This window comes from Mixia osmundae (assembly GCF_000708205.1).
Source record: "Mixia osmundae IAM 14324 unplaced genomic scaffold scaffold_14, whole genome shotgun sequence".
Taxonomy (NCBI): domain Eukaryota; kingdom Fungi; phylum Basidiomycota; class Mixiomycetes; order Mixiales; family Mixiaceae; genus Mixia; species Mixia osmundae.
Genome location: NW_014575550.1, coordinates 16,338 through 40,754, shown reverse-complemented (window position 1 = coordinate 40,754; position 24,417 = coordinate 16,338). Strand labels below are relative to the sequence as shown.

Genomic DNA, 24,417 nt, shown 5'->3' with positions numbered 1-24,417 from the left:
CTTATCATACGGATCAGTTCCGCTCAGTCTGTTATTCGTTGCTTATAATGTATGTACGCTAGCAGCTAGAATCCGAACGTGCAACGGGCAGGACAACATGAATTGTGACGGGTCAGATGCTCAGGCGTCCGGCTTTGTCTTGGCTTTCGCCTTCGCCGGTTTCTTGCTCTGAGCAGCTTGAGCAACGAGCCTTTCTAGCTCTCTTCTATCTGCGTCTGTTTCGTCTGGCTGTACCGCTTTGAGTGCAGACCCGATGAGCAGAATGGCCTTTGCGCGACTAGTCCTCGTGGCTTCTGATACGCCTTGCTCGCGAGCTAGAACGCCGTCGACGACCTGTCGCAATACGTTGAGGCATTCGAACCGGGTTCCTCGCCATGATACAAGCAAGATCTGCATGTGCATCAGCACGTTGCAGATTGCAAAGAGAGCCATGGGCTGACCTTGCCGGTCATGTCTTGCTCTAATTGGGCTTGCTCCTCCTCGGGCAGCTCGCCTGCCTCTGTCCTCTTCGCCATATCTTCCAGTGCATTCTGAACCTCTATAGATGAAGTGATGAGGTTGAAGCCCTCTTTGATTGTCCGGCCCTTCTCTTGCACTCTCGACCACCAGCCGGGAATACCTAGCAAATTCGATGAAGGCTTCTTGTGGATCTTGAGGAAGGTGCTCGCTTTCTGCACATAGACAGAGCCAATGAGCTGGCAGAGCTCAATGCCAAAAGACTCCATCTTCATATCGTCTGCTTCTTGCCTGATCCTCTTGAGCCAAGCTTCGGTCTCTGGGTCCGTCGTTTCGCTCGGGTGAGAGCTAGCATCTACATAGGGTCGTACACGATCTTTCAGCTTGCTCGTGAGCGTCTGTATCCTCTCGGTCTGCTCCTTCTGACGCTGCTCGTGGAAAGCGGCCATCTTCTTGCGCTGATCCTTCTCTTTCTCTGCCTTTGCCACTGCCGCCTCTCTCTTTTGCTCGGGGGTCAGCTTTGGAGAATCTTTGGCAGGTGATGCAGTCCCGTCTGTTACAGCGGTGGTCATGCTCGAATCTGGACTCGTGAGTGTCGTTCCCGCAGTGGCGGTTGGAGCAGCAGCGTTCGCAGGCGAAGCGGTCGTCGACGCACCGGCGGTTGGCGAAGCTGGTGTTGCGCCCGAAGAGACAGGCGTCGCACCTACAGAAGCAGGAGCAGCGCCATTTGATTTCTTGAGCTCGGCGTTCATCTGCTCCTTCTCTTCGTCAGTCATGAGGATGTCGCCCGCTTTCGTCATGTCTTTGACCAATCTGCGCTTTGTTTTCAGTGTGATCATGCGAGACCGAGGCCTGTGACTGACGAGATATCGCCTATCCAGTCTTTGAAAGACTCGCCGCCGAACATCTGACTGAACATGGCCGTAGGGTCGACGACCTCGTCCTGAGAGAGACCGCTGCCTTTTTTGCCATTCTTGTTGTAAGCGGCTCTCAAGTTGCTATCGCTCAGAACCTGATATGCTTCTCCAATCTCTTTGAACTTGACCTGTCGTCGCGCAACACCTCAGTCACAGCTCGCCGAGAGGCGCCCGAACTGACTTCTGCTTCCGCGTTGCCCGCGTTTTTGTCCGGATGCCACTTGATGGCGAGCTTTCGGTAAGCCTTTTTGAGATCTAGATCTGTTGCATTGCCGGGCACGCCCAGTCGGTCGTAAAATTCCATGTCCACGATCTTCTCGCTACGCCTTGGCGTCAACTCATGTCGTCTACGCTCGGGTGCAGCGGCTTACCCATCCGGGCCGACATCGCGTGGGCCGACTTTGGTGTCGCTCTGTTCGGTAGCTGCCATTCGGAAACTTGATGAAGGTCAAACGGTCTCGCATGCGTGCAGCGCCCGAGTGAATCAAGTCATTAATCAAGATGCTCAAGTTGAGCCGATCTTATCACAAGATCTCGCGTCGGGACCAATAATATCAAGGGACGGGATTGATTGTCAAGTGGCATTAACAGGTCGGGATGAAGTCAAAGAGCCTTGCGCTGACGGCAGTATTGCTTGTCGTGCTCGTCGGGTTCTGGCAGTCACGTAAGCAGAATCTGTTTCATCACCTCGAGTACACTTCTGCCTCTTCACAATGGTCGTCCGAGCATACGCTAAGCCACAAGGCATTCAAGCACAAGGCAATCAGACCGACCGGCGCTGCGTGTGATCCCTTTAGGGAAGATGGCTATCTGCTTCACTATCCCGACAATCGCACCCAGAGCTGGATACCCCACCGTAAAGCGTGTCCGCCTGCACCGGACTGGGTAGCTCTGCTAGCCAGAGCAGACCCGCCAATCAACGAAGCATGGACGCAAGAAGTTGCGGCTGTCAAGTATCAAGAGTGGCAAAGGAACGCGCAGGCGCAGGAAGCCTACGCCAAAGTCAGTTGGCTAGCCAATCGAACTATCTTTGTCATGGGCGATTCCGTCGACAGGAACATGCTCGACCATTTTGCGTACTTTGTATATCGTCCTATGATGTTGGCAAACTACTATTCGACCAGCATCAAGGTCCAAGATGATCCAAGGATGGCAAACATCTCCTTTCACGGCACACCGCGCATCTTGCACTTTCATAAACTCAATCTCACCATCATCACCGCCTTCTTCTATGGTTCTGATGACACTGGCTTCCACGCTAGCGCGTATGACGTCCATCCGCCCCTTGTCTACGAAGAGCGGGCAGAGAAGCTGTTGAAGCCTTTTATCGATCTCTACACCGACAATCGCGGTCCGGACCTCATAAGGCTTCACACGGGCATGTGGGATCTGGTGGCCATGCCATGGCAATCCTATGGTTTTGTCGACAAGGCCAGCAACGAAACCAATCTTCCTATGCTTCCTGACGACTTGTCACATTACAAAAAGAGGGTAGCGTCCGTCTTTGCAAAGACGAAAGAACTCTGGCCGAACGTGCCTGTATGGGTTCGGATACTACACCGAGTCGGGACCGCGCCACCTCACCAGAGAGACGACAAGCGCTCGCATGCTATCATATCAGTCACGCGGTATCTGGCCAAGCGAGCTGGACTGCCGTTCTTCGACTACGGCCACATCCTCCGCGGTTATTCGCTGGGTGAGATACATCCTCTCGAATTTGTGAGTGTCTTTCTCTTCGGCTGACCTGCGCTGATGCGACCGATCCCGGCAGCCTGGTTCGTATCTGCTCTGCCAGTCGCTACTGCATCATGCCTACCTTGAGTTCGGGCCACAATTAAGCCACGAAACCAGCCCGAGCAACCGGTGGGAAATCCTAGCGGATACATCGCATCTCTAGAAGACGTCATATTTGCGTTGTGCATCACCATAGATCGGTTTGTATGTCTATACAATATATTATACTTAGCAGACAGCGTGTGTCTTCCCTGGCTTGTGCGAGTGTTTGGGCTGCATGTGTTTGTGCTTGCCGTGATGAGTGGCTTCATCGTGGTTGCCACCGACTTTGGGATGCTTGGCCAGATGGTCCAGAACCGCTTTCGGCGTCTTGTCGAGGTATTCCACGACTGCTTGCACTGCAAGTCCGCTACCCCGTCAGCACCCTAAGTCAGCGAGTGGGATGGCACGCACAATCTCGCACAAAGGTCTCGCAGCGCGATCGTGAAAAGTCTTCGCGACAGACCACGCGCAGCATCTTGACCGATTCTGCTCTGGGCGCAAGCGTGTAAGCCGGTACGACCCATCCCTGGCTTCTGAGCTCTCGAGCGATGGCAAACTCATCGTAAGCGTGCTCGCCGACAAGTCGCCATGCAACGAGAGGCAGCGAATTGCCGCCAGTTTCGCACATGAGCTCAAAGAGCTTGCCGCCGCCCATCTTTATGATCTGCTCTGCCAGATAGTCTGACGTATTTGTGCAGTTCATCATAATGTCACGATAGCCCGCCTTGCCTGCACAGACGCTGTCAGAGCGCCGCATCGACGGACATGAACTGATTTACCAAGCTGGATGAGCTGATAGTATTGTGAGATGACGCCGAGCGCACTCTTGCTGAAATTGAGCGTAAAAGAGATCTGCGGCGATCCGAGGTAGTTGACCGTGAAGAGAATCTCCTCGGGCAAGTACTTCTTCGAGCGCCAGATGGCCCAACCGATACCAGGGTAGCAGAGTCCGTACTTATGCCCAGAAGTGTTTATGGACGACACGAGCGGCAGACGGAAGTCCCAGACGCGGTCAGGCTGCACGAACGGTACGACGAATCCACCGGACGCGCCATCGACATGGATGGTCACATCCGTACCGAGCTCTTTGTTCTTCTTTTCGAGCAAATCATTGACAGACTTGACATCTTCGTAGCCACCGGTGTAGGTCGAGCCCAGCAAGCAAGCTACCAAAATGGTGTTCTCGTCCACCAAGTCGACTAATTCCTGGGGCACCGCAAGGAAGGTATCTTTGCTGCAGTACCAGAACTTGGGCTCGACTTCAAAGTATCTGGCGGCTTTGTCCCCTGCAACACGGACTGCGTCAGCACCGGCGAGGGGCAGAGCGGGAGGAAGGACTTGCAGCAGACTTGTACAGCTGCGTTCATGACGATATTGGGCTTGCTGAAGTCCTTTCCTGCCGCCTCGCGCATGTTTCTCCAACGGCGTTTGGCAGAGAGCACGGCCAGCATGATGGCTTCACTCGAGCCAACTGTGCTGACGCCGATAACCTCATTGTCTGCATCATGGATTGGCGCGTTGAACAAGCGCCCGATCATGTTGACGCAGCGTGACTCCATGATTGCCTGGGCCGGATACTCTTCTGCGTCGACGGCGTTGATGTTGAGGTTTTGCAACACTACATGGCACGATTGAGCTCAGTGCCGCGCAGACAGCGGAGCAGAGCACGGACTAAGCTCTTCGACCTCTTTGTCCATATAAGTCGTAACAAAGGAAGCTAGATTCAGAGCAGGCTTTGCGTCGGTCAACATCTCATCTTGGACGAATCGCTGAGCTTGTCGAGGCTCTAGACCCTCCTCGTTCATCTCCCATTTCGGCAGGGATTTCCCAGCTGCCGAAGAGCCATAGACCGACGTAGCGATGTGCGAATTGTCGGGATGCTCTGTAGCGTGGACGGGCGAGAGATAGGACATGTCGCGAGCTTCGTCTGGGTGCGAGTCGACTATAAAAGCTGGCGGAGCAGTATCCTATCGTGCGTCACACGCTCGAAATAGCCACGCGCTCGCTCTCCGCGAACTCCGCGCGGCGTTCTCCGAAGTTCTCGATCACTCGCGGCGGCAAGGACGGTACACGATTTCAGATCAATGTCTCTTTCAGATTTGCTCGTCTGATCGTTATCAAAAGAGTCTATCTATCAGGAGCATGAACAGGTAGGCAGGTCCGCAAAACGCTGCCACAGCGCGCATACAGCCTCGCTGCCGTCAATCAGAAACGATGCGCAAGTATATTGAGACTAAGAGGGCGAGATCACTGTCACGCTCCTCCTCGGCCTCATCTTCGCGCTCCGGCTCGGTTGTCTCACTGTCTGCGCTCGACACCGCATCCAATCTGAGTCCACCGACGAGTGTGGCTGCTTCTGATGCAGGCGACGGCCCCGGCAAAGGCGTGCAATTAGGGCCCTTTGAAGAGCGTCAGTTCGTTTACGATGTCAAGACTGATCAGGCCGAGTACTTTACGCCTGGCTTGGCTCGGCTCGAGATTGCCGACACGGACGCTCGAGTGGGCCACAATGGCGCTATGCCCAGTCCGAACCTGGCCAGGGGTATTCCAATGAGTCGTGACGCCATGCCAGTGTCGCCCTTTCGAGATGTTACTCCGCACAAGTCTCGTTCGGTTTCACCTGCTTCATCCATCTCTTCGGCGCCCTCGCCAAGATTGAGACCATCGAGTACTTGGATGGATCCAGACTACGTCGGAACATATATCCTGAAATGGCGCAGCCAGTCGACGCAGTCCATCTTGATAAAGACGCCAGAGAATGAGCTGGACGATCCGCCGTCACCATCAGGCACCATTTCTGCCAAGGCTTCGCATGACGCACTCAAGGCGAGTGCTGTCAGTGCAGATGCTTTACATCATCAACTGTCGCAATCAATCAGCATAAAGCCCGAGCCGAGCGTACACTCATCGGAGCACACAGACGATCTGCACCCGGATCCGAGCATCGACCAGCATGATCTAGACGATGGGTTGCCTGACGAGCTCGCGATGACCTATCACAGAAAAGCGGGAAGCGTTGCCAGCGATCTCACTGCACAACGATTGGCAAGAGCCAAGACGAACAGACCCATTCCCGCACTTGAGCTGCTCATGCCTTCGGATGTCATTCTGGGTCGTGATCCATCTTTGCGATCGATCGAAACCGATGATGACGAGGACGATCAGAATGACAGCTCGGATGCAGAATCAGATTCGACCACCTCGTCCGTACCTTCTTCGTTCAGCTCGTCTACATCGTCAGACGAGAATCTCTATGCCACAGCGCAAACAGCACGTTTGACTCCTGCTGCGCTCGAGGCAGCCATGTACCGCTCTTCCCTGCCTGCGAGCGCCCTTGACCCGCACTCAGATTACTTGCCTACCTCACCGGGCAGTGATGGACATAGCTCGGTCGACAGCGAGCCCGCGGTAGTCAACTCGCTAGGGCTTGTCGCGCAAGTCACCTCAAAGCCAGCGCCAGTCGCGCCTCTTGCTCCTCCGCATGCTATACCCCTCAGCGCGCTTAGTCCTCCCGGCCAAGCGTCAGCGCCACTACCAAAAGCTACTTCCATCGCTTTTGCCCCCCTGCCAATGCTACCGCCGCGAACACAGCCTCGGAAATCCACACTGCCGATCGGTCTAGCTGCGAGAGGCCGAGTACTTCGAGAGCAGCTGCAGAAGCAGAAGGAGCAAAGAGAAGCTGCGCTCAATTCCAAGCTCAGCTATATGGACCATTTCGGATCTACCGCTCAGAGCAGCACATTGAGGAGGCGACCGGATTTTGATCGGGGCGATATGAGATCACGACCTAGTGTGAGTGCAGTCAGTCACTGTCCGGCCTATGCTGATCGTGCAAGACAGCGTCGCGCTGCTGGCTCATCTCGCCCATCGACGCAAAGCCATCGGCGTAACAATCGACAACGAGCTCATAAGCCGGCAATCCGTTTGAGACCCTCTCACCGTACGCAACGTCGCTCGTCCGCTCTACAGACAGATTCCGACTCCGACTCGGATAGCAGCTACATGTCTGTCGACTCTGAGGAAGATCTGGACGAAAGGCGAGCCGACAGTCCGAACGCATACGTCCATGATGCACAAGCTTGCATTTGGCAAGACCGTCCACGCGCAGAAGAATTCGATGCGCATGACGAGGCATGCTTTGACGGGCTTGTCGAGCACATTGAAAGCTCCGAGTCGCCGCAAGGTTTCAACATCGAGCTCATAGATCAAGCTCTCTTGGAACTCGACACACATAAAAGCGGCTTAGACGTTCTCATGGAGGACGCAGGCGAGACAGACGAGTCCATGTCACAGACATCTAGTCAAGACGATGACGAGGAAGAGGATACGGTCGAAACACCGCGTGCAACACCAGGCTCGCAGACGCCTGCCATGTCATACGCTGCGCTCTTGTCACCGCCGCCGGCAGCACGACCCATTCGTCAGCCGCATCGCATCTCGCAAGCCATCGTCAAGCTACGGCCGAGCGAGCGTAATGTCAACTTGCATTACGGATTGTAGACTCGCATTTGTTGTAGCGAATACAGAAGTCGTGGTCTGACAAGTGAGCACTCCAAGGGACAGGCTTGAATGCGATCACCGTCGCTGCTCTGTCGAGATGACGGCCCACGCATACAGCTGATCAGCTTCGATTTCTTTTTTTGATTTGGCCTGCAAATTTCGTGCATCACTCCCAAAAAGCTTGCAATTGCGCGCTCGTTTCGTCCACATGTACACCCACCCTCGTCACAGTAGAGCTCATCGGTGGCACAGGGCGCAACACATATGTCACTCATCCTCAGTCTTTCGAACGCTCGATCATGCTAAGCTCCGATTGTACCGATAGGTCTCTTGATGCAATCTTCTGGTTTTTCAGCCTACCGGAAGGAACAGGTGCTGGCTTGATGGCCACAAGCCAGCACGTATATCCTGAAGTCTTCGAGGGTCTGTGCGTATCGTCCCGATCTTGCCGCATCCTGCGCAGATAGTGCAATCAAATACAAGAGCAACTCGGGTCCTCAACAGTCGGCAGCGCGACTATCTGGCTGCAATGTTTCCGAGTCACCTTTCGCTTATCTCATGTACTCCGCTGCCAGTTGCTTCCATCGCTCGTCTTGCAGCTGACCTTTCAAGAAGGATCATCTGCATACAACATGCGCTTCATCCTCTTGACTGCTGTTGCGGCGGCTCTGACGCTGTGTGATGCGATCAAGATACCCGTCCATCGACGCGACGTAGCGATCACAAAGCTCGACAAGCGCCGTATACATCACCATGTATCTGGGCAGCATTATCGCTGGCCTGTTCCTATTCTCGGTGGCTCGACGTTTTACGCTAACATTTCAATCGGATCGGATGTTTATAGCTACTGCTCCCTCGATACTGGATCCCCCACAACGGTCATCAGAAAATATCATTTCGGTCGCAACGCAAAGAACCTGACTACACCTTACGCACAGGTCTACGCGGACTTCTCAGTGTGAGCTTTCGGCGAGCTTGACAAGTCTGCAGGGGTTGACGTCCAACAGTTTCTTTGGCTACATGTACGAGGACGAGGTTACGCTCGCCGGCAGCGGCTTGACATTCGATTTCAAGTTCGCGGGAGCAGTCTATCCAGGCGGACCAGTGGCCGACAGCGTCAATGGCATCATTGGCCTCAGTCCACAAATTGAACAAGACAACTTCTTCTCGCAGACAAATGGCATCAAACCAGGCACATACCTCAACCTTATGGCGCAACTCAAAGCAGACAAGCACATTGCTGCGGACATCATTTCGATGTACTTTCAACCAAGGGACACGTCAAGGACGCTCGGCACAGACGCCGGCGCCCTCGAGCTCGGCGCGATCAATTATGCGCTGCACAAGTCCGACATTGCTTATGCAGATATGCTCGGTGAATGGCATAACTCTGCCACTGACTCTAATATCCAGTACTGGGCATGCACGGTGGCCATCCCTTCAGTTGGAATCGAAGCGTCAGATCCAGTCGCTTCATTCACCATAATTGACACCGGCTCTACTCAGCTGATGCTTCAAAAATCTGCCTTTTCCAAGTCAGTCTGCCAAAGTCGGTGAATCTCCCGCTAATGGCGGCTCACAGATGGTACAACCAAATTCCAGGCGTCTTCAAGGACGCGACCTTTGGAATCGTAGCTTTCCCCAACAGCTCACTCGCTCACGTGCCTGCCCTCGACTTCGTCGTCGATGGTGTTACATTCAATTTACCTGCAAGCGAGCTGCTTTTGCCCGCAAGCTATGTCAACGAACTCATGCTCGATACAAAGTACACCTATTCGTAAGTCTTTCTCAAGCTGTTCGAGGGGCAAGCAGCTGATCGCTTGCCAGCTACGTTGCCGAAACGGTCTTGCCAACTCTCAACATCTTCGGCTGCTTCTTCCTTGAGCGCTTCGCCGTCATTCTCGACGGTGACAAGAAGCGTATCGGCTTCGCAAAGACCGCGTATTCGCCGGCCTGATCGCGCCCCACGTCTGCTCTCCGATCACGTCTGCTCTCCGATCTTGATCCTATCGCGGCTTCGACTGTACTCGCCCGGAGATGCATCGCGATGATGGCATTCAGCAATGCATTTCTACCCTTGACTGCGCAGTCTTTGCTACCACTTTGCGATGGTCAGCTGCGCACTTGCGATGCATTCATATTCTGACAACAAGCATGCTTCATTCTTCCTCGCTGCTCTTGACGAACAAGTACAGTGCTTCTTCCATGCGTTCGTCCCATGCAACTTTGCTTCCCGCTCGTGTCACCTTCCAGCCCTCTTCTTCGTTCTGCCATCTACGCTCCTTGTCGAGCTGCTGCTGTCGTAACTCTGTCTCGGTGATAGGAGGATACTTGACTTCTTCCTTTGTGGGCTCTCGATCGCCTCGGGCAAGCTCTCGTGCGAGTGCCAACTTCTTTGGCAGCTGGGTGTACCACTCCTTGCGAGAGCTGGCAATCGTCTCTGGCCATTTGCGGAATGCCTGAAATCGATGAGCGAAATGCTGATCAATTCAGCAGAGAACTCACCCTGATGTAGTGTAGCTCAGCATCAGAGCCGATGTCGAGATCCGTGCCAGATTCAAGAGGGGTATAGTCATAATCCTTCATCTTGCCCTCTTCAGTCAAGAAATTGTCTTGTGGCGCTTCTAGCTCTCCTACGGCGCCTAGCTCACTACCGGTCCTTGCAAGAATGTATCTCTGATCGCTTGGTCCTCGGAGTGGGCGTGTATGGCAGTTCAAGATGGCAAGAGCGGTCTCTGCCCCTCGTCGCACGCGTTCGCGCTCGCCGAATAGCAATCGCCAGGATTTGAGAGGCCACCAACGCATACTACCCAGTGGATGATCGTATGCTACGATAGCTATCGGCGGCTGAGTAGGTAGCTGGGCTGGTGCGGGCAAGATGCGAGGAGTTGGCTCGGGCGCGTCGACCTCAAAGGGAGGATTGAGCTCGAAGGCCGGCAAGGGCGGTGGTTGCACTGCTGGTTTGAGCCAGCTTGACCATCTCGACACTGACCCTGCTTCTGGTGCGGCTGACTGCGGCTGTAGCCGAGTCAAGACAGGCGGCGCAGGCTCGTCGTCAATGTTGCCCACATTGGGACCATCTGAATTCAATTGGTCGGCAGGATCATCGAATACGTGGAGCTTGGCCAGTCTAGCGGAAAGTGCAGCATCTGGTTCGTCATTGTCGCGTGCAGCTTGCACGAGATCCAGCTCAGACAGCCAGCCCTTGCGCAAGGCATAAAGATACTCTTTGAGCGTGTTATGGCCGATGATGAGCGTGCCGCCTTGGATCTCTTGCAATCGTCGGACAGTACGAACATAATCTGCTGTGCCGGGTACAGGCTGTTCGATCGGTCGTTTCGCTTCTTCCTCGAGTCGGCGCGTCCGTATCTCATCTATGAGCTTGCGCGCAAGATTGCCGGGCATCTTGCCTGTGTGAATCTCATAATCTACTCCCGCGGCATGCAGCATAGGCTACAATCATCAGCCGAGCAGAGACAGCCACTCAAGCGACGCTCACTTTGATATATTTCTTGAAGTAGATTGCGCTTCTGTCGCGTTCGGTATCCTCAGGCAGGGTCGTTGTGAGCACATTGATACACCGTGGCACTTCTTCCATGCCTGCAATAGGCTGCCGGCCCATCTCCTTGACTTGCTCGAGATATTCTGCAGCCATACGCTTGGCTTCCTTGCGATCGTATCGTACGCCAGCGTAGAGTGAAGTCGTCACGACGATAAAAGTGATCATTTTCCGTCCTGGCCGATAGCTGGGGAGTTTGAAAGCGTATGGATCCCAACCTGTGATAGTATGGACTATGTTCTTCGGCTTGGCTGGCACTCGCAGCTGACGAACGCCGGGACCTAAGCCAGGGCCCAACGGGGGCGGCCGAAAGACGTATTTTGGCCTCCAGCGCAGACTGTCTTCTGTGACCACGGGAGCCTGCGCATACTGACCTTTGGGCTGACCAGAGCTCGTGCTCGCTTCCGGCGGGCTGTCAAACTGCGACATGGCACTGGTGCCCGGCTCCTGGAAGCTGTAAGGACGACTTCTGCAAGGAAGTTTGAGTGACGTGGAGCCGCGACGGCAGATCAGGATCAGGCCAGGCATAGCGTCGAGTCACCTCATTAACTGAAGCCATGATAGTAAGGTTAGGAGCCTACTGAGCCCCCTCGATCAATCATCAACACAACATGTTCGGCGAGGAGATCAGCGAGTCGCCTCGGCTCGACTCGCCTTTCCAATCGCTCTCGAGCGTGCTAGCAAGCACGGTCGTCGATTCAGGTCAAACAAGCGGAGCAGCGTCAGTCGTACAGCGAGATGGATCTTACCAGAAGATGCTACGGCGTGCCTCGAGCAGCTTGCTGTCCTGCTCGACCACATCGCACGCTACCGCGTCGGATGAGCTCGATCTGCCGCTTCAGGCGCTTCACATCGATCGCAAACTATCCCAATCGTTCGGCATTGCTCCCGAGTCGGATGACAGTGGCCACGTACGTCTGTCCTCCGGTCTGAGTCAAGTCGAGCTGAAGCGCGTCGTGACAGATTGAGTACAAGTATAGGTTGCAAACGGCAACGGGCGATCGTCTAGGACGTCTGGTCACCCAGCTCAAATGGCGACTCATCGAAGGCGGTGGCTTGGCTATCTACGAGATCGGCATCCTCGACGATGGAACACTCATTGGTCTCGACGCGCAAGATCTCGAGATCTCTCTGCGTACCTTGCGCACCATGGCCGATCAATTAAGCGCCAAAGTCGACATTCTGCGCAAGATTGAGATCTCGCCGTCTTCTGATCCAGAGACAGAGGACGCGCTGGCACTCAAGATTGCAAGACAAGAAGCCATTGATGAGATGGGCGACGATCCCAATGCCAAGATGAAGCGAGATCTCATCGAAGCAGGCTACCGGCGTGAGCCGCCGCAATACCTACGCCAGCAGACCGTGCAGGGCTTACATCCAAGGACGATCAAGATGCTCGAGCGTCAAGCAAGGCGGCAGAAGCGTGACCGTGTGCTCTTGAGGCGCGCAAACGGTATCTTTCAAGACACAGACGACGAGGACTCAGATTCCAGCAGTCAGAGACTGCCTGTCACTACTGCGACGGTCCTCATTCCAGATGAGCAGCTAATCACCATAGAGCCGGGCTTCGATTGGCCGGACGTGAGCTTGTCTGAGCCAGAGCCCCCCATCGCTGCCGAAGCAACGATCAAGCCTAGCAACACCACGAGGTGGCGACGATCGCCCAGCAATTGCTTCAGCGTGGCTGATGACGTATATACGAGCGACGACGAGGAAGGCGACCTGGAGATCGTCAAGCCGCTCGAGGCGTTGACGTGCAGGCCTCCCGATCGCCCAACGCCATCACCTCGACCGCCGAGTCTGACAGCGGCAGAGAAGTGGAGACGACGTGAAGTGAGACGGGAGAAGAGCCGGTCTGCAAAGGCTGCGCTTGCCCGGAGCTTGCCATCAGAAGACACGCAGCCTGCTCTACCGTCTTCAAGCAGACAGTCCGATACTGACAATTCGCAAGGCTCGGGCCATTCCTCTCCTTTGCCTTCACCCTCGCTCGTGTCCTCGACGACGTCGATGTCGAGCGCGAGCGAGCCTGCTACGCTTGCACAGTCAACTTCTAATCCGAGCGAGCAAACGAGCTCGGATCACTCAAGTCGCATGCGCTACATCGTCGAAGCCCAGATCATTGCCACCGGTCCACTCACCAGTGCCTTCAAGACCAACACGAACTCTCTGGACGCATCGTTTCCTGCATATCTCAATCTCGAGGATTTCGGACCGTCCACAAATTAGCATGCGATGCAATGTTGTCAGTGCGTGAATGCAGATGTTGTGCTGTTTCTAACACCAGAAGAGGTTCTCATTGACCAGCCAATCAGCGCCTCTCAGATGGTCGTCGTAGATCGCCAGTGCCGGCAGACTCGACTTTTTCGTTTGACTTACTAGACCGGCTGACTTGAGCAAACCCGTGTCGACATTCCAGGCGGTGATTGTCTGGCATTCTTGCTCCCTTGCACATTCTACTGCGACCACCATAAGCGCCTCTAATGCCTCTGTGTCGCGAGTGAGTTGTGCGGGCTAGAACGTGACGACGAATTTACCTGGCGAATTGACCCGCAGACGTAGGATGTTGAGCTCGGAGCCGCTATAGTCGTAGTTCCACACCGCATACTCGCTCGCGGAGTGACTCTCCAATGAGTCTGCATGATCAGTGATGACCCTAGCGCCGAAAGTGGTTGGCGGCGAGTGCCCGCGCCGCGCCGGTAAGTGTTCATGGTAAAACTTCGATCGTGTTACAAGCCATTGCTGTTCATCTCCCGTCGGGACGAATGCGAAAGCAGTGTCGGCCGATGTGTACACTTGTCTCTGCGTCGCGGCTACGTCTTGTTTTGCGCAAGAGTTGATCATGCCATCATCAAGACGCTCTGTAGACAGCTGTGGCTTCACTTCGAGCGCTACTGATTGCACTGGCCAAATCGTATGGAGCGCGCCGATAATAGTCCAGCCGTGAGCTTGGTAGAAAGTGCCTGCGTCCGAGTAAAGCACCGAGAGCGTGGCATCCCTGGGCCCATCTTCGTCGTCGCCATCCTGAGCATCTGAAGCAAATGGCGAAGTGCCGGGCTTTGCCAGCTTTGCATGCAGCAGCTTCATCATCTGGCCCGCATACCCTTTGCCTCGGTATCGTTGAGGCGTAAAGACAGAGCAGATACCATAGCCAATACCTTCAAGACTTTGTCCAGGTTGGCCAAGCCGAGGCGCGTGTGCAAACAGCCGCCGTCTGTATGTCTCGCAAGCGCAAAAGAAGTCTAGTGTGTCGGTCGGCGCCGAGCGTGGAATCAGGACCCATGCGAGAAGACCCTGGGCTACTTTGCATCGTCCCAGCGTCTCTTCTCGAGATAGGTACTCGTCGACGGAGAGGCCTTTTGCCCATTCGACATGCGATCGCTTGTTGGCCTCGATGGACTGCGCAGCTGTGGCGCGAACGAGCCTGACCTCGCCCGGCATCTTGACGGCCAGAACGCCCTGCGAGAATCGTCTGAGAGATCGACAGTGAGCGACAGATGTGGCACATCGATCATTCATCTGACACTATCAGCTAGCTACTTTACGCGTCGCGTGCTGCTCGCGTCTCCTCCATCTACGCTGCAAAGTCATGAGTCAAAGGAGCGATGTCGACAATGCCGGCCTGGCCAATGGTGTGGCCAGAATGGAGCTACAGCCCTCATCAGCGCCTTCGCAGGCTGGTCGTAATGGTGCTGCACGCCGAGCAGAGCGCGACGATCCCATCGGCGAAGATGAAGCAGACGAAGCAGGCCGACGCCCGAGACCTCGCGGGCCTGCCAATCGTCGAGGAGGGGACGGCGTAGAGCGAGTCAAGGACGAGACGGGTCAGAAAGTGCAAGAGACTTTCATCAGATTCCTTGAGACGTGAGACTCCTCTTCCTCATGCTTTCCTTGAAGCTGATGATGAAAGCTCAGTTTCACTCTTGACGACACCGAGCAGCAGCTCCGGACGGATGAGATACACCAGGGAGCTCGAGCCATCTACATCGATCAGATCCAGGCCTTGCGCGAGTTCGACCTCACGACGCTCTACGTCGACTTTTCGCACGTCCTTACTGCGGAGGAGGTCCTTGCACGCGCTGTAGCAGAGCAATACTACCGGTGAGCCCCAAGCAAGCTCCATGTAGCTTCGAGTGACGCAATTCCACAGGTTTCTGCCTTTTCTGAGGTTGTCACTGCAAGAGCTAGTCAAAAAGTGGATACCCGACTATCTCTACCTCAACAATCATCAGGCTAGCACCGTTGCATCAGGTCTAGCGACGCGAGAATTTCAGATTGCCTTTTACAACTTGCCACTCGTGTCCGGTATCCGCGACTTGCGAACTGACAAAATTGGTCACCTGCTGTCCATCTCAGGCACCGTCACACGGACCAGCGAAGTTAGACCGGAGCTGATATATGGCACATTTGTCTGTGCCGAATGCAAGACAATCGTCACAGATGTCGAGCAGCAATTCAAATATACCGAAGTGTGCCTATCTCTTTCAGCTTCCAGCCGATACTGATCCGCGCACGCAGCCTAACATGTGCCCGAATATACAATGCCAGAATCAGGCTAGATGGACGCTCAGTATCGAGCAATCAAAGTTCATGGACTGGCAAAAGGTTCGCATCCAGGAGAACGCGAATGAGATCCCTACGGGCTCTATGCCTAGATCGTACGCATCCTCGCTTTCACCACAGGCCAGGCTAACACATATGGCAGCCTTGATGTCGTGCTGCGCGGCGAGATCTGCGAAAAAGCAAAGGCTGGCGACAAGTGCGTCTTTACAGGCACCTTCATCGTCGTGCCCGACGTGGCACAGCTCGGCCTGCCTGGCGTGAATGCAGAGATGACTCGCGAAGCCGCTCGCAGCGGCTCCGGCTCGCTCGGTGGAGCTGGTATGGGCGTCACAGGCTTGCGCTCGCTCGGTGTCAAGGACTTGACATACAAGACCGCTTTCCTGGCCTGCATGTCACAATCGGCAGATGCACGAGCCAATGCGTCGTCGACTGACGTGCGCTCGGATTCCCAAGAGAGCCCGGAGCTCGCTCGAGAGGCTTTCTTGTCCACGCTGACGACAGCAGAAGTCGCCGAACTCGAGTCGATGGTCAGCTCCGAGCATATCTACGCTCGCCTCGTCAACTCCATCGCGCCGACCGTCTTTGGCCACGAGATGATCAAGAAGGGCATCTTGCTGCAGCTCATGGGCGGAGTACATAAGCAGACGGCAGAAGGCACGCACCTTCGTGGCGATCTCAATGTCTGCATCGTTGGTGACCCGAGTACATCCAAATCGCAATTCCTGAAGTACGTCTGCGGCTTTCTGCCTCGTGCTGTCTACACGTCTGGGAAAGCGTCATCTGCCGCTGGTCTGACGGCTGCTGTCGTCAAGGACGAGGAGAGCGGCGAATTCACCATCGAAGCAGGCGCGCTCATGCTGGCAGATAATGGCATCTGCGCGGTCGACGAGTTTGACAAGATGGACCTGTCTGATCAAGTCGCCATTCACGAAGCGATGGAGCAACAGACCATTTCTATAGCAAAGGCAGGCATCCAAGCTACCCTCAATGCGCGCACATCGATCCTCGCTGCTGCGAACCCAGTCCAAGGCCGGTATAACCGCAAGATCTCTTTGCGTGCGAATGTGCAAATGAGCGCGCCCATCATGTCTCGATTTGATCTCTTCTTCGTCGTCCTAGACGAGTGCAATGAGGACACCGATCTCAAGATCGCCAACCATATCGTCAATGTGCACCGCTATCAAGACGCTGCCATCGAGCCAGAGTTCTCTACAGATGCTCTGCAACGCTACATTCGCTACAGTCGAACGTTCAATCCAAAGCTTACTCCAGCAGCCTCCGCTGTACTCGTCGAAAAGTATCGCATCTTGCGTCAAGATGACTCGCAAGGGTTTGGCAAAAACTCTTATCGCATCACTGTGCGTCAGCTGGAGAGCATGATCCGTCTGAGCGAAGCTATCGCGCGTGCCAATTGCATGGACGAGGTTTGTCGCCGTTCCAGATGATTGGCTGGCGCTGATCGGAAATGCAGATCACACCCAACTTTGTGCGAGAAGCATACAATTTGCTCAAACAGTCGATCATCCATGTTGAACAAGACGACGTTGCCATCGAAGAAGAGGATGAAGAGACAGAGCAGCCAGCAGATGAGCAGATGCAGGAAGATCCGCCCGAGGCCGAATCGTCTCAAGCTCAGCCGGCGCCCTCGAGCCCTACGGGTGGACGTGGGCTACGTGCAGATACCGAACCAGCGCCAAAGAAGAAGATCACGATCACGTATGAGCGATACATGTCAATCATGAACCTGATCATCCTGCATCTCTCTGAGCACGAGCGAGAGACTGGCGAGGGTCTGCCGCGGCCGGACGTCGTACAGTGGTATCTCGAGCAGAAAGAGGACGAGATCAACGACACAGAGGAACTCCAGCAAGAGCAAACTCTCATCGAAAAGGTCATCTCCAAACTTGTCAAGGAAAAGAAGCTATTGGAGCTGCTTGGGCAAGGGCTTGCCTCTACTGACGGCACCGAAGCGTCTCTGGAAGTGCCGCAATCGCTTCTGCTCGTTCATCCGGATTTCAGCCTGTAGTGTTTTGGTGTCTGTACGTACATTGCATATTGGGGCTTAGCATACGTCGCGACGCGTCTTGCTCGCGCGACTTGACGTCCGTCCCCTGCGAGTGAAAAAGACAGCCGAAGATGCCGGACGAGAGCAAGCAGGGCAAGACGCTGTCCGACTACATCGATCTCATACATTACTCCGAGTGCGCAACGTGGGCCTACGCTTCTTTATGTCTGAATGATTTTGCTTTGCAGACGATATAGCGACGACACGCACGAATACAGGCGAGTCGCATCGCAGCTAGATCATTGCTGTGCTGATCGCGGACGAGACAGACATGTCATCTTGCCAAGTGCGTCACGCGAGTGCTCCAGTGGGCATAGGGGCTCACTTAGGCTGCCAACGCCAACGAGCAGAAGGACTCCTGAAGGTGACCAAATCAGCTATGACACTACGCAGAGCTCATCAAAGGGCCGTATTGCAGATGCTACCGAAGCATATGTTCTCAAGTGAAGATTCGGGCGTGCTAAGGATACTGACCGAGCAAGAGTGGAGGGGAATTGGCATAACGCAGAGCTTAGGCTGGGAGCACTGTGAGCCCATTCACAGCATTGGTTTGATAGGCTGACATCCGAAAATACAGTCGAGGTTCATGGCAAGCTTTACGCCGTATGACGAGGTCGCGTATCTGACATCTTACCCTGCCGTGCAGCGCCAGAGCCGCATATTTTGCTGTTCCGAAGAGATGTGAGTATTGCTTCGCTGCTAAGAGCTGAGCTGATCTCAAGCTGCACCTACACAGAAGGCGCCACAAGAGTAAGCGGTTTATTTACTGCAGCATATGCAAGCTAATGCGACACGCTCAGTACTGCGATGGCCACTGGCAAGGCTGGCAAGCGATAGACGTCTTCATTCTGTTGTGAGGCTCTCGGCACACCCTCAATGTAATGTGTACACCATCTTCCGACGACTTGCTCGCGAGCAGACCCGACCTTTGCGCCATGCTACGCTCGAGAAATCCATTGTGCGCGTCCGCTACGACGATCGTAATATCCCAGGGGCCTCAATTCGTAGCCCCATCGACATATGCCGGCGCCGCTAGATACTTGAGGGTGTCATCCTCTTGCATGGCATAATCTTCATCTTGAAGCAGGCCGGTCACTTGCGCTAGAGCCGCCTTTGAATCCATACCTAGATTGTGCGGCTCGTCGTCTAGCGTAGCACTGCGCATCGTGGTGCCTGAATGCGGAGCCATGACCCCAGTTTCGTCCGTGAGAGCGATGGGCGACTGCGAGCGCCCCTGGGAACCGCTCTCGTTTGCAGGCAATCCAGACGGTGAGCCCGATGCTTGTGATGCTGTAGGTCTATTCGAGCCAGTAGACAGACCCGCGCTTGGCTCTTTGCCGGCCCTGGAGCGTCTGGCCGCTGCAGGAGATCGCTCGGCGGTCAAATGCGGTCCAGACGAAGGCAAAACGTCGTCTATTCGTAAGGAAGTCATCGGTGGTGGCGTGCTATCAGTGGTCATGGGCACAGGTGCTGGAGCAGAGCTTGCTGCTGGCTTGCTGAAGCGTGGCTTTGACGGCCGCTTCCTCCTAGGGGGCTGAATGACCGCCGGCGGGCTCAGCCGAGTACGCTTTGTCACGCGTCGTGGTCTCCCTTCAGGCACGGCATCTGTAGAGCTCGAGGTCGACGCGACAGGCGTGTCCTGCACGACGGGGTGCTCCTCGAACTCTGGACTTGCTCTTGCGCTGCCTTTGCTTTTCAGCGATAACCTGATCTTGAGCGGATGCCTTGGCTTCTTGGCGTTGCTTTGCGGGCGCGCGTCTTGCGCATTGTCTATTCCCAAAATGCCATCTTCCGGTGCTGGTAGAGCTGATTCGGCCGAAGGCGCCCTATCAATGGTCTCGCTCGGATGTGGCTTGCCATTGCTAACAGTCGCCGAGTCGGGCTTGCTGCTCTGAGCTCGTCGCGTTGGACTGCCGCTCGTGATGCTATTGGGCGTCGTCGCGCCATAGATTGTCCGACCTACTACACGGCGACCGTCAAAAGGGCTCTTCGGCTGTCCGTTGACCTTGACGCCAGCGGTCTCATCGGAACTCTCAGAGCTATTGTCAGGCGTCGGCAAGGCTTCGGCGGGGCTTTGGACCCGCTGTAGGACGGCTTGCGCGAGGATTGGTGAGATGCTAGCCTGATCGGGCTCCGCGTCCATATCCGCGCTAGGCGGTCCTCCATCCGAAACGGGCGCCGCCAGATGTGGCGCGGTTGGGAAGTTGTTGAGCACAAAGTCCGACAGATCGGATAGCGTTGAGAGTGACTCGGAATCTTCCTCGCGCTGCCGCTGGAATGTCGACTGTAGCTCAGCCAATTGACTGAGGGCGCCCTGATTGGTATTGCCGCGTACCCGCCGGAAACTATGCCATCTGTCAGCGCGATCGCTGACAACTGAACAAATCATAGACTTACCTGCGCGCGTCTTTGGCCTTGGTCCAGAAATCGAGGATGATGGCGTCTTCCGGAACTTGATACCGCACGCCGTTGACATTCATGCGATCGTAGTCAACCTCTTGGTCGAAATAACGCGAGAATCGACCGGGTACGATATCGATGTCGCCGTTGTTGCGCTGACCGGGTTTGCTGATCGCGACGACCGGCGTGTTTCGCGCCCTCTTTCGCTTGGCCTGACGGGAGTCATCAGTAGCCGGCTGAACGGAAGCAGTGGCGCGACTTACTTGGACATGGGCAGGATGCGTGGGACACATCCATCGCTTGGTTGGCGCAGGCATAGATGCCATCGGAGGATCGAGACAGTCAAGGTGCCAGTGTTGGTCGCAAAAATCGCAGGATAGAATAGGCTTGGAGGGCGAAGAAGCTGCGCCTTTGCATCGGAAGCAAAGAACAGATGCGCCTGACTTTGACTTGAGCTTATACGGGTCACGCTCCTCGACGCCGGTTCTGCTTGCAGATGAGACACGATTTCGAACAGTAAATCTCGCTCACTTCTTCGCTGGCTTATGCTCGACGAGGTCCATGAAATCGCCGTTCTCTCTGCTTGCGACTGCGACCACCAGACCATCCTTGAGCAGGTATCGCGACCGGACAGACAGAGGCGCTCACCATCTTTACAGAATGTGCGTATGCTCGCCGGTAAAGAGAATTCGGTGACGTTGCTTTTGGCAACTTTGGTCATCAGCGTCGTGAAGGGCCCAGCTTCGGAGGGGATGGCCACAACTGTCTTCCGCTGCAAGCATATGCAGTCAGCTATTGATGCGCGCAGTGAACCCTCAGCATACCCTAGAAAAGAGACAGGTGCAGCAATACCAGCTGTTCTCTGGCAGATCAGACAGCTCGAGCGGTGGGTCCAGACAGCTGAAGTGAAAAGATCGCGGGCATGCCTCGCAGCATAGAAAGTGTCCCTTTCCCTTGCAAGCGTCGCAGAAGTCATTGTTCATCTGTGCAAGCGGCGGAAGGACACCGACTGGTCAGCCAAAGCATACAAGCCACACCACTCGCTCACGATCCCATTCTCGGGCTCGGGAGTGTCTGCACTCGACAAATCGTCCGACTTTGGCTCGCCTTCAGCTCTACGAGCTCGACGAGTACCCTTGAGAGGACTGGGACACGATAACCAGTCAGTCAGGAGGAAGCATAGTCGACCAAGCATGGGGTTTACCTAAATTTAATCGCAGTAGTCGGTTTCGTTCTCGATAGCGTGAGCGCATCATTGTGTGACTTGCCAGATCCCATGCTAGCACGCTTATGGGCTACGGCTGACTGTACATAGCTTTGCACGCTACCCTTGACCGCGGGTGGCGGCGGTAGCCTGTCCTCATGCGAGGTCGTGAGCTTGCCCGACGGCGTCATCTCTATAAAGCCGACTGCGAGCTCCTCTGTCAGCAAGGGATCTCTCTCTTTGTGCGCATCGAGGGCTGCAACGAGTGGGTTGACGGTCTCTGCAGTAGATGCGGCCGATGCGGCGGACGAGACGGGTCGCTGTCGACTTCTCGTCGGTCGTCGGGTCGCAGGAGGCGCGGATTCGGCGACGACTGACTCGACAGGCTCAAGGGAGGGATCTTTGGAGCCGACGTCGCTGAGAGAACCAGCGTCTGACATCACTGACGAGGCCATGGGCTCGCTGGCCGCCGGCTTGCTGGCTCCAAGTGGGAAAATCGACGCGTCTCGGTCATGCTAAGCCTGGCACCTGTCCTGCCACGACAGGCAAGTGATCCCGATGCAATACAGTCTACAGATGTATGTCAACAAGCTAATAGTGTCCATAGAAGTCAGAAGTGAGTTTGCGAAGTGTGATTTGCTTGTGTTGTGACAGAATGAACGAAGCGACTTCGTCATGCCCAAAACAGACTAAAGCCGAGCGTGCTGGCAAGAAAGACTGAAGCAGTAATGAAGAGAGCGCTATTGCTGTGCTGCACTGATGGTGCAGAGCCCAGAGCGCTAAAGGTGGCGAAAGATCCCGAGGTAGTACTGGATGTCATCCTGGCTGCAGCTGCAGGGTCCAATGCCGTCAGACTCGGCTGAGCAGCACTGGAGGTGGTCGCTGTAGAAGTGACGGGCGGTAGTGACGCGCAAGGTGTCTCGTATACCGTCAAGACGGTACCCGAGATGGTCGTGACGACGCCCAAAAGATTGACCGACGACGGGCAGGCATTGAGAATCGTTGTCGCTGAAGCCCTGAGCATGCCGACGCACGATCAGCACAATCAGGTCTAAAGGGTCAATCGAACGCACCATGCATAGCGAGTAGCGACCGAAGACAGGTCCGATTGGAAAGCGCTAAGGATATTTGTCGCGTTCGTGATACGATAGTCTCGCAAGTCCGCAGTTCCCGTGTCATACTCCTCCTTGAGAAATTCGAACATCATGATGCCTTTCAGTCGGGGGTGAGCATCGAAGAAAGTGGCGTTGGTAAGGCAGTCTTGCCACCAAGCTTGTTGTAGCTGTAGCTGAGAGGCATCGCCGTCCGAAGTGACATGGTAAGCAGCCCCACTCTCGCCGAGCATGCAAGCCTTGTTCGGCTTGTTGGCGCAATAGGTCTGATAAAAGTTGTAGCCTGAGTCGGCTCCTGTTGTTGGGTCACTGCCGGCCAGCAGTGAAGCCACAAATCCGCCCGGTTGAGCTTGGTTGTACTGCGGTGGAGCTATTAGCGTGCGACCTTTATGGTCAAAGTTATGCTGCTCACGCTCATGCCACCATTGGGTCCTTTGTAGTAAAGCGAGACAGCGTGCCAATCGGTGTAGTCATCGCCGGGGTAGTACGGTGTGAATGGGTCATCTGAGCTGTCAAGCACGCCGTCGTTGTTTGTATCTAGCGCCCGCTGGTCTGCAACGTTGGGTATCTCGCCGAGTGTGACGCCATAGGGATATCCGCTGCCGATATTGGGTCCCCAGACAAGAGCACAGTTAGGCGAGACCGCCTTGACGGCTCGGTACATTGCCTGCCACATCACAATATATTCTGTCGGCTGTACGCCATAAGGCATCCAAGCTGCTTTGCATCTCAGCGAAGTCTTGTACGGACGTCGTTGCGCCACGTACGACCTTGCATCTCCGGCGCGAATCGAATGAATGTGGGCCGACCCTGCTCAATATACGATTGACATTGGTATCCTAATGCTTCTAGATCGACGGGTTGCACTGCGGTGATGTTGACAGGGTATACAGTCAGGAAGAGTGCGGCAGAAGTGTTTGTGGCGGCAATAAGCAATTCACTGCCCTGTCCGCCAGCGCCAAGCGTAAAGTTATAAGGCACCAAGGGTATCTCTTGCGTCTGCTGAAACATGCCGAAATTGCGTTCTAGTCTGGCGTTGACTTGAGCAGGTGTATCGCTGTAGTTGATCGCCTGATCGACCCAAGCGCCAAGGATGACCTGATTCCCAGGAGGTTCGTAGAGCGCTCCTGTCGACGTGGGTATTGCTACGGCGCTCGTTGTTGTCGGCGGGGCCGATGTGGTAGCAGTCGAGAGCGAGGCGAGCGAAATCGAGGTCGAGGAAGCAGGGTCACCGGCGATGCTGAGTGGTGTCAGCGGCGGTAAAGTGAACTGAGGGGCCGCCATGGCTCTTGCAATACAAGCTGCCAGACATGTCAGGCGGCCTACTTGCCTCGCCATCTCTAGTGTCTGTCTACGACAGTGAGCGCTCTCGCTGCAGCAATGGACTTGTTGTCCGACCAAGAGACTGCGTGTGTCGCCTCTCCGGATCGAGAAGCTGCAAACTGCGCACTTTCCAATTGTCCGATGGAGTCGCCTGAGGATCTACGCCCGACTGTCTTCGACGGACGATCGCCGGCATCCCGGCTGTCGCAAGGGTGGCGTCGCGTCAACGCTGGGCGCTCGGTCAAGGCGGTCGCCAAGCATGGCGTCTATGCCTCGCCAAGCTCATCAGGATACTTTGTAGCCACGACCATGTCGTCTTTGTCCTGCTGGCTCTGTACGAGCCCAGCTTGTGCTTCTTAGCCAGACTGGATCTCAATGCAAGTCATTTCCGATAAGTTGGCTCCTATCGACGACATGAACCCGCAAGCTGTCATGGTGCCGCCGAAGCCCTCAGCGGCAGCCAAATCACCTGTGAGCGCCCCTCCTGAGGTCGTCTGTGCCGCTCAAAGGGTCTGTGCGGCCTTGCGCTGGCCCAAAGTTGGTGA

General features: G+C 55.3%; 11 protein-coding genes across 11 annotated transcripts; 6 read left to right on the top strand and 5 right to left on the bottom strand.

The window, feature by feature from the left end:
* Window positions 1-13: 13 nt before the first annotated feature.
* L969DRAFT_90757 (uncharacterized protein) lies at window positions 14-1,861 on the bottom strand. The gene is made up of 5 exons (XM_014709532.1): window positions 1,745-1,861; window positions 1,555-1,693; window positions 1,320-1,501; window positions 441-1,269; window positions 14-390 (listed from the first exon to the last, which is right to left on the bottom strand). The coding sequence occupies exons 1-5, from the start codon at window positions 1,801-1,803 to the stop codon at window positions 121-123; spliced, it is 1,479 nt and encodes a 492-aa protein (XP_014565018.1). The 5' UTR covers window positions 1,804-1,861; the 3' UTR covers window positions 14-120.
* Window positions 1,862-1,970: 109 nt separating this feature from the next.
* On the top strand, window positions 1,971-3,201 carry L969DRAFT_79851 (uncharacterized protein; the record flags this gene model as incomplete). Its single annotated transcript, XM_014709531.1, has 2 exons — window positions 1,971-2,258; window positions 2,337-3,201. 2 exons carry the CDS (start codon window positions 1,971-1,973, stop codon window positions 3,114-3,116), a joined length of 1,068 nt encoding a protein of 355 aa, XP_014565017.1. The 3' UTR covers window positions 3,117-3,201.
* On the bottom strand, window positions 3,194-5,062 carry L969DRAFT_612354 (uncharacterized protein; the record flags this gene model as incomplete). The annotated part of the gene is made up of 5 exons (XM_014709530.1): window positions 3,194-3,505; window positions 3,561-3,878; window positions 3,929-4,435; window positions 4,492-4,767; window positions 4,822-5,062. The coding sequence occupies 5 exons, from the start codon at window positions 5,060-5,062 to the stop codon at window positions 3,336-3,338; spliced, it is 1,512 nt and encodes a 503-aa protein (XP_014565016.1). The 3' UTR covers window positions 3,194-3,335.
* Window positions 5,063-5,363: 301 nt separating this feature from the next.
* Window positions 5,364-7,649, top strand: L969DRAFT_97175 (uncharacterized protein; the record flags this gene model as incomplete). The annotated part of the gene is made up of 2 exons (XM_014709529.1): window positions 5,364-6,941; window positions 6,990-7,649. The coding sequence occupies 2 exons, from the start codon at window positions 5,364-5,366 to the stop codon at window positions 7,647-7,649; spliced, it is 2,238 nt and encodes a 745-aa protein (XP_014565015.1).
* A 632-nt stretch (window positions 7,650-8,281) lies between these two features.
* Window positions 8,282-9,606, top strand: L969DRAFT_20177 (uncharacterized protein; the record flags this gene model as incomplete). Its single annotated transcript, XM_014709496.1, has 4 exons — window positions 8,282-8,607; window positions 8,657-9,184; window positions 9,232-9,426; window positions 9,477-9,606. 4 exons carry the CDS (start codon window positions 8,282-8,284, stop codon window positions 9,604-9,606), a joined length of 1,179 nt encoding a protein of 392 aa, XP_014564982.1.
* A 202-nt stretch (window positions 9,607-9,808) lies between these two features.
* Window positions 9,809-11,736, bottom strand: L969DRAFT_97173 (uncharacterized protein; the record flags this gene model as incomplete). The annotated part of the gene is made up of 3 exons (XM_014709528.1): window positions 9,809-10,108; window positions 10,155-11,102; window positions 11,149-11,736. The coding sequence occupies 3 exons, from the start codon at window positions 11,734-11,736 to the stop codon at window positions 9,809-9,811; spliced, it is 1,836 nt and encodes a 611-aa protein (XP_014565014.1).
* An 83-nt stretch (window positions 11,737-11,819) lies between these two features.
* L969DRAFT_97172 (uncharacterized protein) lies at window positions 11,820-13,434 on the top strand (the record flags this gene model as incomplete). The annotated part of the gene is made up of 2 exons (XM_014709527.1): window positions 11,820-12,119; window positions 12,172-13,434. 2 exons carry the CDS (start codon window positions 11,820-11,822, stop codon window positions 13,432-13,434), a joined length of 1,563 nt encoding a protein of 520 aa, XP_014565013.1.
* Window positions 13,435-13,482: 48 nt separating this feature from the next.
* L969DRAFT_54976 (uncharacterized protein) lies at window positions 13,483-14,646 on the bottom strand (the record flags this gene model as incomplete). The annotated part of the gene is made up of 2 exons (XM_014709526.1): window positions 13,483-13,694; window positions 13,743-14,646. The coding sequence occupies 2 exons, from the start codon at window positions 14,644-14,646 to the stop codon at window positions 13,483-13,485; spliced, it is 1,116 nt and encodes a 371-aa protein (XP_014565012.1).
* Window positions 14,647-14,772: 126 nt separating this feature from the next.
* On the top strand, window positions 14,773-17,830 carry L969DRAFT_26513 (uncharacterized protein). The gene is made up of 6 exons (XM_014709513.1): window positions 14,773-15,069; window positions 15,121-15,306; window positions 15,356-15,674; window positions 15,724-15,863; window positions 15,911-17,192; window positions 17,240-17,830. The coding sequence occupies exons 1-6, from the start codon at window positions 14,795-14,797 to the stop codon at window positions 17,792-17,794; spliced, it is 2,757 nt and encodes a 918-aa protein (XP_014564999.1). The 5' UTR covers window positions 14,773-14,794; the 3' UTR covers window positions 17,795-17,830.
* Window positions 17,831-17,851: 21 nt separating this feature from the next.
* Window positions 17,852-18,750, top strand: L969DRAFT_254292 (uncharacterized protein). The gene is made up of 9 exons (XM_014709525.1): window positions 17,852-17,969; window positions 18,022-18,051; window positions 18,103-18,119; window positions 18,184-18,197; window positions 18,252-18,360; window positions 18,411-18,422; window positions 18,480-18,514; window positions 18,570-18,583; window positions 18,634-18,750. Exons 1-9 carry the CDS (start codon window positions 17,905-17,907, stop codon window positions 18,668-18,670), a joined length of 333 nt encoding a protein of 110 aa, XP_014565011.1. The 5' UTR covers window positions 17,852-17,904; the 3' UTR covers window positions 18,671-18,750.
* Window positions 18,751-18,830: 80 nt separating this feature from the next.
* L969DRAFT_54889 (glycoside hydrolase family 26 protein) lies at window positions 18,831-23,887 on the bottom strand (the record flags this gene model as incomplete). Its single annotated transcript, XM_014709524.1, has 12 exons — window positions 18,831-20,178; window positions 20,231-20,445; window positions 20,497-20,719; window positions 20,765-20,822; window positions 20,882-21,005; window positions 21,058-21,216; window positions 21,282-21,378; window positions 21,438-21,870; window positions 22,128-22,453; window positions 22,511-22,908; window positions 22,962-23,266; window positions 23,317-23,887. 12 exons carry the CDS (start codon window positions 23,885-23,887, stop codon window positions 18,831-18,833), a joined length of 4,257 nt encoding a protein of 1,418 aa, XP_014565010.1.
* Between the last annotated feature and the right edge of the window lie 530 nt (window positions 23,888-24,417).